General features: G+C 30.7%; 1 protein-coding gene across 2 annotated transcripts in view; it reads left to right on the forward strand.

Moving 5' to 3' along the window:
- Positions 1-15268, forward strand: part of LOC127706852 (oxysterol-binding protein-related protein 8-like) — a 79992-nt gene that overhangs the window by 41733 nt on the left and 22991 nt on the right. For both annotated transcript variants that reach the window (XM_052211570.1, XM_052211571.1), the window contains exons 4-9: positions 1973-2053; positions 2865-3053; positions 3894-4016; positions 4843-4927; positions 6735-6926; positions 14784-14932. In XM_052211570.1, the coding sequence (XP_052067530.1) occupies positions 1973-2053; positions 2865-3053; positions 3894-4016; positions 4843-4927; positions 6735-6926; positions 14784-14932 (819 nt within the window). The remainder of the gene's footprint in view (positions 1-1972; positions 2054-2864; positions 3054-3893; positions 4017-4842; positions 4928-6734; positions 6927-14783; positions 14933-15268) is intronic.

Genomic DNA, 15268 nt, shown 5'->3' on the forward strand with positions numbered 1-15268 from the left:
CATGGTCCATCGACTTTGAAACTTTTACATAGTTTACATGTATTAGTTTTTGATTATGTCAGTTTAAGATGAACCACTTATGTTAGGTCAATGATATTTGGATTTGCAAGTTTCATTTCCATGGAGGTTATATAACCCCACCCCCTCATTATGATTCATTAACTTTGAAACTTTTACAGTTTACAAGTTAATGTTTGTGTTTAGGTTTGTTTAAAGGGAACGACTTATGAAAAGTCAATGGTATTTGGTATGCAATTGTATTAGCATTGGCACATATCATTCCCATGGAGATTGTTTAGCCCTGTACCTTCAGTCATGGTTCATTGACTTTAAATATTTGCATAACTTACATGTTAAAGTATTGCTTTTTTAATTTCAACATTTGCATTAACAAAATAATAAATAGGCGAGACATATCTCTGTGTTAACAGTTTATCAATGTTATCTTTTCTGCTTAAGTCAGTTTGATAGGAACTACTTGTGATAGATCAATGATATTTTCTATAATGTTGCATTACTTTCAGTACAAATCAGATTGATGACTATTTCAAGGCTCTGCCCCCTAGGTCATGGTCCAACAACTTTTAATTGTTGCAATGTTGCTGTCCAACAGATTGTCTTTTTTCGAATTTTCTGCAGACAGGCAAGGCATATCTCTGTGTCAACAGTTTATTGTTTATGAATTACGATGTTTCTTTTGAATTATTTCAGGCAATTTATCCTTTTCAGAGAACTCTTTAGAGGAGAGGCAATTTATCCTTTTCAGAGAACTCTTTAGAGGCAAGGCAATACATCCCAAAAGAGAGGCGAAAGATACCAAAAAGTCGAAAATAAACAACGCCATGGCAAAAAATTAAAGAGACCAAAATACAAACAACAGTACACAAAATGCAACATAGAAAAACTAAAGACTGACCAACACGAACCCCACCAAAAACTAAGAGTGATCTCAGGTGCTAGGGAAAAAGAAAATGTTTTCATCAATTCAAAATTTTTAAAACCTTGATATATTAGGGGATAAAAGAGTTAGTTTTTTTTTGCAGTTAACATGTAGAAACAGTCTGTTGTTAAAGTTGTTAGGCATCAAGTAAATTTTCAAACCTTGATAGAATTGATGAAACTTTGACAGAAGCTTTTTAATTTATAATTAAAAGATATACTTCATTTTTCAGTATTTTACTGATAGATGGACTTAGCTTTTTGCAGTTTACATTTATAGACATTCTCAAATAAATTTTGTTGACATGGTAAATGTGTTATCCTTCATGAATTGTTATGAATGACAGAAGCTAATTTTCAAGATCCAGAAATAGCATCTGAAGAAAAAAGTTTGATTAAAAAAAATGATTTTGTATTTTACTGATGAATGGACTTTTATAGTCACCATTATACTTTTACACTGAGAGCAGCAATTGCAGGCGAGACACATTTTTATTTTCAGATTTTCTTTACTTGGAGTCTAGTACAGGAATGTTTGAAAGTAAATTTTTTTTCCTGATTTACCTACTGTTACTTTGGAGTTCAGTACTTTTGTTTATTTTCTGTTTGTTTGTTTTGTTCCCATTCTATAAATCAAACATGTATCTTGAATCATTGAGCAGATGAAACACACACACGGATGTGCATGAAGCTTTTAATACATCAGTACATGTTACATGAATAATGAGTTTTGTTGGTTAAATTGAACCACATGTTAAATAATCGATTGGTTTTGGATATTGTGTACAAAATTAATGCTTAAACATATGTTAAACTGCCAAATGTTTCAAGATGCAAATTTAAGTTACAAATCATACAAATGTTATATGTAGAAGCATTTAGCCATTTAGATGATTAATTTTGTAATAACTTGACCTTTGATTCAAAAATTTATCTTGTAAAGAAGTCTTAAAGATGAGGTTATTGTTATCATGTTATGGATTAAGTAGATCATTTTCAGAATTTTTTTCCTTATTTAACATTTGTATTTCAGTCAGAGTCTAAGTTGTCTCAGGGGTCACAAGATAAAGCTGGTAACAGTTCATCTAAATTGTTGAAGAAAGAATCTTTGAAGGTAAATTATGAGTAGATGATAACCTTCTTGATGGATCTTTGGTGTTTAATGCTAATTTCATCGCTATAATGTGGCGGCCAGTTTTTATTGATGGAGGAAGTCGGAGAGAACCACCAACATTCATCAGGAAAACTGGCAAACCAAGTCAATTAAGATAGCAGTCTAACACACATGCCACGTGTGGGGTTCAAACTCACAACCTCAGTGTTGACAGGCTATTTTTATAGGTATACACTACTTAGACCACTAAGCCACTGTGGTCCCTTGTTAAACTTCTACTAAGATACAAAATATGACGAGAATTTATAGTGCACAGCAACCGTTTATATTTATGTAGAATAGATTTAAAGAACCACATATAAAGGAGAATAAAAAACTTACCTGAACAATATAATTGTTTACATCCTCATTCTATGGTTAAATGTTGTTTCATTGGTATTTAAATCACATCCTCTTATTTTAACATCAAATGATCTGTAAGTAACTAGTAATACAATACAAAACTATCGCTCAGTGAAGAAAAATACTGTAAATTCAGAAAATTTCTGTGGGCATTTATTATTGATACTGTTGATCAATGGACAAAATGTGAGATTAGTTATCATGATTTCAGGAAATGGTGCATACAAGTAATGTCAAAATTTTAAAATATGAGCATTTATTTTTGCTGTCAAGAGTCTATTCTGTCTCAATTTTTGCAATGATAAAATCTTCATAGATATTTCTTAATTTACAGTAATTATTTTTGTATAGTTAGCAAATGTAATAATCAAATTACCTTTTTATACACCCTCCTATGATATATATAAAGGTACAAAAGAAATACTATAGAAACCAGAAGAAACAAGCGACCAAAGAATTGCTGAGTACATTAAAAGATGCTTCTGTGATTGTGTTGGCTGACTGGCTTAAAGTCAGGGGGACATTAAAAGGTTGGACCAAACTATGGTGTGTGATTAAACCAGGTCTACTTGTCTTATACAAAAGTGAAAAACAAAAGGTAAGAAAAGACATGAAAGATAACTTTATGTTTGGAAGAGAACTCATCTTCTCAGTTCAATTTGAGCTATTTATTATGACCAAGTTGACTCTGGTTTTACAATTGATTTTAAGCATATTTATGTATGAGAAGTGTAAACCTGGAAAATTTAAGAGCATTGGAAATATTTAGACATTCTTTGACATGAGTTGCCTGTATGTTAATGACTCAAGTTATTCTGACATATAGATACATGTATATTTTTAAAAGTGTAGGAGGTTAGAATTCATGTAAATTGACAGGTAATGATCAACCATATTCTTTTGAAGATTATGTAAACTAGATATTAAGAAACTATTTTTTTAATATATCAAAAACCTATTTACTAATTGACATTGATCACAAAATGTTTTATTTATACATTGGACTAAAATTGATATAAAAATATGAAGATATGGTATGATTACCAATAAGGTAACATTCCACCAAAGACCAAATGACGTAAAAGCTAGCCACTATAGGTCACTGTACGACCTTCAACAATGAGCAAAATAGCATACCTTTCAAGTGCATATTCCCTCCAGAATGTATAATTTTCCATGACATTTAGGCTATGCAATAAAGAGTAAGGTTTCTCTTGTCTCTTACCTGCTTACAGTGACAGCAATTTCTGGTTTCAAAATTTCTGTCCTCTTCAGACATCTGAATGCAGACAATTGCCTATGAGAGATAAAACAAATCTGAAATTTCAACCAAAATATAGAACTTAGAAATGTAATTTGGACATGTAAATTGAGATATATTTATTATATGAATGTATTAAAAGAATGACTTTCAATTAGTTTTCCTGTTCTGTTTCAGAGTAGTCACTGGGTTGGAACTGTACTGCTGAATACATGTAGACTGATAGAGAGACCTTCAAAGAAAGATGGATTCTGTTTTAAATTATTTCATCCTCTGGATCAATCTATTTGGGCTACTAAGGTGCAGTATTATGAAACAAATATTTTTTCTATGTTTCAAACAGTTTTGTAGTCTTTGGCTCTTTTTTTATATGAGTTTAGTCATTTTTTGATGATCTAAGTACTAATTGAATAATTGAAACAACTACAAAGAGCACTGAGACATAATGTCAAACAGAATAAGATAAGAAAAAAGAACACTTGAGTATGATACTTCTATTTTAAATACAGAAATGTGTAGGTGGTATATAAAAAAAAAACTTGCATCATATTAACAATAATTTTTGTGTTATTTGTTATTTTTACATAATTGAGGATTAACATTATCGTTAAAAATGTGCTGATTAATGATGGATATGGTTGATAAAAAGTATCAATTGAATAGCTGCTTTGGTGAGATAAAAACAAGAATGATAAAAAAAGAAATTTCCCTTGAATTTATTACAATAGGAGTTGAAAGGAAGAGTAAGTGGACTCTAAATGTATATTATTAGCTTGTATTTATATGTTGTATTGGTGTGAATGAAAGTGAAAGTAAATGGTCCTCTGTTTGTATGTATTGGCTAGTATTTTCATTTATAGGAAATAAGATCTCTTCATCCAACTCCAAATTTCCTTCTGGAATTATTTATTGTATTTTATTTGTTAATATGTACAATGATGTATACAGGTGGCATAATTCATATGCATGATTTTTTCTTCACATTTCCTTTTATCATTTTATAGTGTTACAGTACTTTGTAAAAACATAAATAGGTGTAAACTTAGTAGTATTACTTTTAGTTTTTACAAATTCTTAATGTAAAATATACATTTTCAGATTATAATCATTATTTGTTTATTTTCAGGGACCAAAAGGGGAGACAATTGGTGCAATAGTACAACCACTGCCATATTCCTACTTGATATGTAGGGCTTTGTCTGAAGCAGCAGGTAAAGATTAACAATTGGTGCCATAGTATATCACTGCCATATTCATACTTGCTTTATAAGCTTTAATTAAATTTTTGATTTAAAGGGGAGACAACTGTTGCTGTATAATAACCTCTGACCTGTTTTGATTTAGAATAAACAGGTGATGTCAGACATATGCTGATATGGTAAAAACCATGTCATGTTCATTCTTGATATGCATGTGTTTGTCTTAAAGATTTTAAAAAGAAGAAACAATTAGTACTATAGTACACTGATTTATAATTCCAACTTGATATACAAATGTATAACACCTTGTCTGTAGCAAATTATGGTTTTTATCATATCTTGTAAGTTTTGATGTCTTGGCTCATTTGGCAACCCTACTTGGAAAATGTATACTTCTCCTAAAATCTCTTTTAAGGCAATGTCAAACTGATCTTTACTTCTTTAGTTTAATTGATTATGCTGTTTAAATTGGACATACTAGCTAATCTGCCTGTAAGATAAGAGACAAAAGTGACTTTTAGGTGGGACAGATTATTCCTGTAAACTGTGATAACTAGTCAGTATACTAATATTTGCATGCCTTGGCATTTATACAAGTTTCAAATTTAAAAATTCAACAGTATTCAAATGATTAATTATACCCGTCTCTAATATATGTTGAATGAACTTAAAAATTTGTCATCTATTTCTCCAATATTTAAGAACAGAATTACTTCATAGTTGGTCAACAGCTTAATAGTGATGAGTTGTAATGTGTGTGCTTTTTTTATACGCCCGTTTACGGGACGTATTATGGTATACCTCTGTCCGTCCATCCGTCCGTCCGTCTGTCCGTCCGTCTGTCCGTCGTCAACATGTCGGACATTTACTCAAAAATGCTTTCACCAATTTGCATAAAACTTTAGTGAATTGTTTATATCTATTGACGTGAGCTCCCTTTCGTTTTTTATAAAATTTAGATTTTAAGTTTCCGAGTTATGGGGTTTTATTCATTAAAAAAAGGGGGATTTTCCAGTTTTCGGACAATAAGTCAAGAATGCTTTCACCAACTTGCAAGAAATTGTGGTGAATTGTTTATATCTATTGACATGAGCTCCCTTTCGATTTTTATAAATTTTAGATTTTACGTTTCCGAGTTACAGGGTTTTATTCATAAAAAAAGGGGGGATTTTCCAGTTTTCGGACAAAAAATCAAAAATGCTTTCAGCAATTCTTATGAAACTCTGGTGAATTGTTTGTATGTATTGATGTAAGCTCCGTTTAGATTTTTATAAATTTTACATTTTACATTTCTGAGTTATGGGGTTTTATTCATTAAAAAAAGGGGTGATTTTCCAGTTTTCTGACAATAACTCAAAAATGCTGTCACCAATTCTCATGAAACTTTGGTGAATTGTTTATATCTATTGATGTAAGCTCCCTTTTTATTTTCATAAATTTCTGATATGACATTGAGAATTAATTGAACTTTATTTGTTTATAGTCTGACAACAAATATACTAAGTATTGCACAACAGCAAGAAATATTTAATTGAATATAAATTCAATTCATATAACCAATTTCAAGTTCTTTGACTACATTTATTCAGAAACCTATAATATGTCAAATATTTAATTACAATCCAAATTCATACCTGAATCAAGCTTGAATATTGTGTCCATTTTTGCCCCAACTGTTCAGGGTTGGACCTCTGCGGGCGTATCTAGCTGCGCTCAGCGAAGCAGTTTATTTTATTTGTCAGACATCTACTTCCTGTTTTCCCATACTTTGAGTTATAAGTTAGTGTATGACAAAACATGTATTCTTGTTTAATTTTAGGGAAATGCTGGATGGATGCACTCGAACTGTCATTAAAATGTACCAATCTGTTAATGAGGTCAATGAAGAAAGATGTTGACCTAGATACATCACAAGACAGTCAGCCTGATGCTGATTTGAACTTTGACAGTAACCAACAGCTCAGCGAAAATCTAAATGAGAGTGATTGTGAAAAACATTTTGAGGACCAAGGTAAAGATGATAAGTTTTGTTGATGGTCTATTAAGAGAATTTATAAATCTAAGGAATAATGATATTATTTATAGGTAATTTTACCCTTTCACAGATATGTACACAGTATTATACAGTTTCTACTTCTAATTTCTCAAATACTGTATTACATTTATGCTCTAAGGTGTACCTTTGACAATGTGATATTGAAAGTAATGAAAAAAACACAAATTGATGTTGGAAAAAAGACAGTATTATAAGTTTGGTGCAGATGTAAAAGTATACACTACATAGCAGTATACAAATTATATGGCGAATCTGAAAGTTTCTAGAGGAAATTAATGTTTTCTGATGTGGTGTTGTAAATTATGTTTTTACTTCCTGGTCCCTTTGTGACAACATGGTCAGTGTTAGCATGAATACCTCAATGCTAGTTTAATGTAAGGATTTGTGTCAACATTTATACAGCAGTTTTGATTTTGTTTGTTGATGCTGTTAATTAAGTACACGGTAGCTAAGACTGTGCATTGTAAATTCATCATTTAAGAAAGGCAGGGAGAATTTGGTAGAGGTAGTAGTTGAGCTGTAATAATTGCTATTTTTTTAACAAAGTAACAAAACGGATTAAGGGATAAATTCAGAGTTTTATTGAATTAAAGAATAAGAAAGCATTTATAGACAAAATATATTTGCACATGTTAAAGTTTTTGAAATTTTTCATCTTTAGAATCTGTTTTTGGTGAGTTCATTTAAAATGATAATTCCTTTTTCCTCTGGCTTATTCAAAACCCTGTAATGGGCCATCAATCTTGCCAGGCTTTCAGAAATTTTCTTTTGATCATGCTGTCGGGAATTTCTCACATATACATTGATTCATTTTGATCTTATCAATATTATGTTGTTGAATGGCGGAGGAGTAATTCTTTGCCTCTGCATGATTTTTAGTTTGCCTGCCTGGTACGGCATGTGATCACACTAAATATTGCTTACTAACTTAAGTTATTCAGAATGAGTTATTCAGAATAGGCTAGTTAGCATGATTGATTCCCTTCTTTCAGTTTATGTGAATATCTGCCCTTGGTAAAGAAGTTTACCCCTCAAAACGATAGGCATTGGAGGGTTTGGGATATTTTATATGATTTTTATAACTACTAAAAATTATGATAGATATAATACAAAATTTTATTTTTCTTGTTATAAATCTTTTTAATGCCTAATGTAAATGAATAGTCATATATCATGTATTTGTAAATATTTTTTGAAAATTGAATATGCCATTTTGTAGCTTCAAAAAACATTGACCAATATTATTTGGACTTGTTTTAAAAAGGAGATAATTTTTAAAAGAGTGAATATTGAGTAAAAAATTAAAATTTGAATCTGCAATTAGTTTTGATCATTCAAAGATTTAATTAATAATCACTGTATCAGTTTTCAAAATTTGATGAAATACGGGTTCAAATATATTTCCCTGGTTTATAATAAATGAATTAGGTAAAAAATCTCTTTATCATTCACTTAGTGATGCCTTGACCTTGCAGCTTTTTGCATCTTGCCTGTCACATGGTTCAACACTGATATATATACACTGTAACACAATCTATTCCTGTCAATTTTTTGCAGCACATTTTAAAAGATAATCCAATAGATAATCATAATTCACTGTTTGAGAATATAATATATTCTAGGTTATATTTTCAAAAGCGTATACCAAATATTGTAATTGGTTAACAATGGCCTAAACAATAGAAGTTAAACCAGTGATGTCATGTTATCTTCATTTTTTTTTATATGAACAAAGAAATTGCCTATAGTCCTTTAGGTTCTGATATGGCAAATTGGTCAGATATTCTAATATTGAACAGCATTTGTCATATTTCTATAACAGTTTAAATATAGAATAACTAATCGAAGAATTCAAATAGAGAAAAATATTCAACGAGTGACCGATGAGCGCATGAGTTAATTATCAGTGATGTTCGGTCACGAGTTGAATATTTTTCGATATTTGAATTCTTTGATTAGTTATTCTTTTTATTACATTGGCAAATGGCTTTTTTATGAAATTAAAGTAGAAAATGTAAGGAACTATATCTTTTTTTACGCATTCACAATTTGTTTTGATCCGACATTATCGACGCTTTGACAACACCTATTGTTGTATGACGTCAGAGGAGTGAAATAACCACGTTTATTTTACATGTGAAATTATCGGTTTTTTTTCACTGGGAAATCAATGTAATTCATTGCAACCAATGTAATAATTAAAATTATCATAGATACCAGGATTTAAATTTTGAACGCCAGTCATGTGTTTCATCTACAAAAGATTCGTCAGTGTCAGACGCTCAAATCAAAAAAGTTAAGTTAAGTGTACAGTTATCTCAGTTGAGTATTACACAGTAAAGTACAATTATTGAATGATAGATTTATGCTAGCACATACTATACTTACTGTAAATGCATTATTTTTAGTTGGATACCAATTTTCTTGCTGTTCATATTTGAACCACAAATTAAATCTTCAACTAATTTCAAATTTTTTTTCTGCTTGTATGCAGACTTTGGCAAAACCACAAAATCAAGTACCCATGAAAATGTAAGTTTTTCTCAATCCACGAAAATTTGAACCAATGATAATAAACGAATCCACAGTATGCATTATAAGTAATTGTACATTTTGTCTTGTTGTCTGTAGTGAGGTAATGCATATATAAAAGAATGAGATTTGAGCATTTGATACTGACTTTATCAGACAATAACAATTTGTATAGAAAAATAAAATGCCATTTTTTTTTATTACAAATCTGTCTTTACAATATGTTTCTTTTGGCAGAATATAAAATAACATGAAGTAGTTAGACTAACTCTTTTTACACGTACTACAACATTGCTGTTTGGTTGTATGAATGGTGTCCTTTGCATCCATTGGTAAATAAATACAGATGGAGATTAAAAAAAGTGACATTGCTGCATTGTTATGTGATGTCATTACATAAAATTTTTGAATACTGTAAATTCAGAAATTATTGCAAGATTTTTATTAATGCGAAAAATGCGGCTGAATGAGTATCGCCATAATAAGAACCTTCATTCTTATATCTGATACATGAACTGTATGCAGATTCTCCTGAAATCACAATAATTAATTTCGCATTATAGGCCATTCTACAAAATTTGCAATAATAATTTCTGAATTTACAGTACTTGTTTACACTACCAGTTGTATGAATAGTGTCCTGTGCATTCATCAATGAATTATCACAGATGGAGATGAAATAAGTGACATTGCTGCAATGTTAATATGTGATGTCATTACATAAAATTTTTGAATGTTATGTCCTGTCAACATGGTCAATGATCTTAACAAATGATAGGCAGTAGGATCAAAGGAACAATGTACAAATTTTCGATAAAAGCGAATAATTATCCAGGCCTTGGGGATCAAGTCACTTACTATGTAATGTGTTGTAAAGATGAACCGCTGGAATATGTCACTATTTCAAGCTTCGTGATATATGATAAGGTAGAGAAATTCAAATTAAATTTATGACAAGGTTGCTGACTGAATCATCAGTATCTGAAACTAATCAAATGTCACAGATGCCATTACAGTGCTTATCCTGAAGGCTTTGCCTATCACAATAACAATTGTTCAAATAGTTTACCAAATTGTAGTTTGAATTCATCTCCACAAACTGATCAACTGGTAAAATATTTTAGCTTATTGCTTCAGTGAAAGGTTGTTAGTATGAAGTGAGTGCAGTGAAATGAAAAAAATGCTTACCATCCAAGCTCAGTTATTTAATGTCTGTGTAATGTTATAGAAATGAAATAATCACCTACTATAATATAAGGCACTGGTTTAAAATGGTCTGACTTTGACATTAAAACTTCGATCCGAATGACATTTTATAAATAATTAGTTCTTACAATTGTTTGGTTAGTCAATAATTTATCACTTTGTTTTCTGACAGGAAGTTATTGTGTAATTGTAAGTCGGATAATTTTTTCTATAACAATTACTGATCTACTGGCATTAAAGGGAAATAATTTTTATTCCGTCATTGTAAAAAAAAAATTAATCAAATATATCAGGCTGATGATATTGTACGCCAGACGCAAATTTTGCCTAGTCAGAAGACTCATCAGTGAGGCTTGAATAAAAATATTTGAAATGCCAAATTAAGTACGAAGTTGCAGAGCATTGAGGAAACAAAATTCCAAAAATATTTTGCCAAATACTGCTTATAAGAAATCTAATCATCAGGGGTAGAAAATACTTAGTATTTTGAACAATTCAAATTTTTGCAAAACAGTTAATTTATAATTTTGACCATAAGAATAATAATTCATGTCAACACAGAATTGCTGACTACTGGGCTGGTGATAATTTACAGAGGAGTCTATGATTTATACAACTTTCGATGTGTCCATTAGTATGTTTCCAACAGTTTTTTTTTCAAAATTGTAATAATCTTAAAAATAGATATATTGGTTTAATAAGGGAGCTACCATTTGATTTTTTATGGGGGGGGGGCTAGGATGATATTTGAAAAAAGGCAGGACAGGAGTTTTGAGTAAAAAAAAAGTCAGGATGACAATTTATGTAAAAAAAGTCAGGATAAACTAATAAAAAAAAAAAGGCAGGACAGAGATTACAACTAAAAAAAAATGCAGGACAAAATCTTTCATCCTAGCCCCCCCCCCCAATAGATATCAAATGGTAGTTCCCTAATCATGGAAATTTTTTTTTTAGAACAAATTACTTATAAAATGTCAATATGAAGGAAGTTGATAGTTCACAGAACAAAATTTTGCTGATTATAATGTAAATTATTTCCCTTTATAATAAGCAGATTAGTAATTGCTTTAAAGAAAATATATACATGTATCCAAAGTACAATTATGCAATAACTTCCTGTTAGAAAACAAAGCTATAAATTATTGATCAACAAAACAATGTTTTGAACTAGTTATTTATAAAATTTATTTAGGATAGAAGTTTTCATGTCAATAAAGTAAAGCCTTTTTAAACCAGTGCCTCATATTATACTAAGTCATTATATCATTTGGAATTGGTGACATCGACAATAATTAACTGAAGTTGGATGGTAAGTATAACCTTATTTAACTGCACTCACTTCACACTAGCATCCTATCACTGAAGCAATTACTTGAAATATATTACCAGTGGATCAGTTTGTGGAGATGAATTCAAACAGCAATTTGGTAAACTATTGAGCAATTGGTATAGTAATAGGCCAAACCTACTGAATAAGCACAGTAATACCACAGTCATAAATGCATCAGATATTTGTCAAATCTATTTATTTCTCATGGCCTGGATCAGACACAATAACATATGGCAGGGTTAAATTCATTTCTAAGACTTCATAGAAAAGTTGTACAAATAAACCATAAAATGTGTTCTTTCAACTTTACACAACCAGTTGATATACACCTTATCTCTATTTGTCCGCCATTACTGGACATCACAAAGGTTCCCTTAAAATTTTAATGTCATAATACAAAATATCTGACGCCACAATGGAAAAGTGATTGCTGTATGACGTCAATAGTTCAAACGGTGCAGATTCTCAGGTCAACCAGCGCAGATTTCCAAATAGCGATAAGGTCTATTGAAAATGGCCCCTAACTTGCATGCAGTGGTGCATGAGTATTTGAGTTTTTGTTTTCATTGAAATAATAGCTTATTGTTTGATAAGTTATTATATTTTTAGTTTATTTCACTAGAAATATAATTCTTTCATTCCAAAATCTGTTCTAATGGTTTACCTCAAGGATGTACTTAGGTGAAATTAAAAAAATCTTGAATTTAAAATTGATACTATAAGTTAGAAGAGCTTTAGTTAAGGAACAAAATAAGCTATAAATATTGATAGGTTATGGAGCTCCTTTTCGAGATATTTTAATTATCTTTAAAAAATGGCGGGAAAAGGCTGACTTGGACTTTTACCTTATATTTACATTGGTATTATTTGGGTCTCAAATCAAAAGAAAAGAAATCTAGAATCTGCTTAAATTTTGGTAAATGACCTTTAACGAGCTATTGAAGTCTTATATGAAAAGAAAAATGGGTGTTATGGGACAAAATATTTTACCTTGTATCCTAGGGAAAAAACCAAGGAGTCCGAACATCTGACAAAAATTCATAAACCTGACCTAAGTACATCCTTAAATTCAGAATTACTTCTTTAACCAGTTTGTTTCTATTTTTACATTATCTGATAAATTATTCACGGTTTACCAACCAAACAAGCAAACTTAACTTTCATGTGCGAAGTACACAATCAAATATAGCAGCTGTAATGTGTAAAATGTCACATGATTTCTTGGTAGAACTCACATTTTAAATGCCACATTACTTTAAAATTGAGAATGGAAATGGGGAATGTGTCAAAGAGACAACAACCCGACCATAGAACAGACAACAGCAGAAGGTCACCAACAGGTCTTCAATGCAGCGAGAAATTCCCGCACCCAGAGGCGTCCTTCAGCTGGCCCCTAAACAAATATATATACTAGTTCAGTGATAATGAACGCCATACTAAACTCCAAATTGTACACAAGAAACTAAAATTAAAAATAATACAATTTGTTTGTTATTGAAGATGACCACTAATAAATGAATGCTTTAAATTCTGAATTTACAGTATTTATATGTTTATCATTGTTTGCCTTTATATTTAAGGATAAGACGAAGTAAATTGTGCTGAAAAAGCTATGCCCTAAAACTCTAACTTGTGGCATGCTGTTGTCAGTCTAACAAACATACATACAAAAAGTTAAAAGTCATGGATGTTGTAAACGCTCTGACATTGAAGGGAAGAGGTCAGATCAACAATTGATCACCAAATGGGATTTAATTACTTCATCTTTATTTTGATAATATTTATTCTTACTAACAGCCTTTATTATCAGTTATTCCTATTGATTTTCATATTTTTTGTCATATTTAGAATATGTCGACTCTTGAATGTATTTAGTCTCTTTTTTAAAATCATTGGGCAAACAGTTTGTACTGTTATCATATTTTGGATCATTTATTTTCACTTACATTTAACCACAAAATGTTGTCATTGGGAACCATTGTAATACCGGTACCCTCTTTAAGTTCCTGACTTAAGTCAAGGTTCATGTCCTGCCATTATACTTGTATGTGTTTTGAACAATAAGATACTGCAATCTTTGATGCTTACGTGCCTTTTAAAATGTAGCTCTGTCTGAAAATAGGACATATTTTTCATGCATGAAAGACTTGATGTTAGTTGAATGATGAGTATCTAGCAAAAAAGATGATAGAAATAAAGTTATTTTGAAAGGATTTATTGATGTGAAAAGTCAGCTGACCCACTCGCAAACAGAAGAAAATACAAGGGATTCAATGTTGTGAGTGAAGGACAGAGTTTACACACCAATAAACGGTGTCATGTAAAAATTACCTTCATTATTTATAAATACAAAATTATGCACTATTGAATATGCCCAAATAAATTATTTCATGAATAACTATTTTTCCTGTGCAGGAATGCATATTTGTGATGTCATGAAACTGCTGGTTTATAAATGTATGAACTTTGCCATGATACTTACCAATGAAATAAGACTTATCATTGACATTGAAATTTTAGTCAGATATCATCTTGACTTAATGTTATAAACCCTTGCCTATTATTAAAACTAATATGGGTACATGTAGGTGCTTTTTGTCAGATTTTATATTGGTAGTCTTGTAGAGGTATACCCCATATCTCTTTCTTAATAATCTGATCTTTTTTGCATAGTACACCGCCTTATCTCAAAAGGCAATCTGGCAGTGAGTCTATTGATAAAAATGTACTGTTAATTTTATTAGGACTTGATGAGGACATGAAGACAGATAGAGAAGACTTGAAGACCGATTCTGAGACAGAGTCAGAGGAGGAGGGGGACAAGACAATCAATAATCAACAGCAACCATTGGAGACACCCTATGTAGAAAATTTCACTGAAGAGTTGGGACAGGTTGGTATAAGAGACATGCTCAGAAAGTTAAAGTCTGTAATTATATTATATGGTAAAGTTTGCAAAGGCTTGCAAACAATGTTTCATTTTAATAATTAGAACCATTTAAACAAATAGATAAATGAATGCGAATTTTTTCACCAGAATTTCAGAAAGCCTATTATTTAATTAAAGAGACTGAAAAGGGTTCAGATAATCATAATAACAAAACTTGTCAGCAGTATTGGGATAGGCAGGTTAACCATGAGATTATAATTTATAGAATACAAAAACAACAAAAAATGTTTTAAAAATCTCTGCAAATGAAACACCCAATGCAATAAGCTCAGCAGTGCC

The sequence above is a fragment of the Mytilus californianus genome, unplaced genomic scaffold (genome assembly GCF_021869535.1).
Source record: "Mytilus californianus isolate M0D057914Y unplaced genomic scaffold, xbMytCali1.0.p SCAF_6, whole genome shotgun sequence".
Taxonomy (NCBI): domain Eukaryota; kingdom Metazoa; phylum Mollusca; class Bivalvia; order Mytilida; family Mytilidae; genus Mytilus; species Mytilus californianus.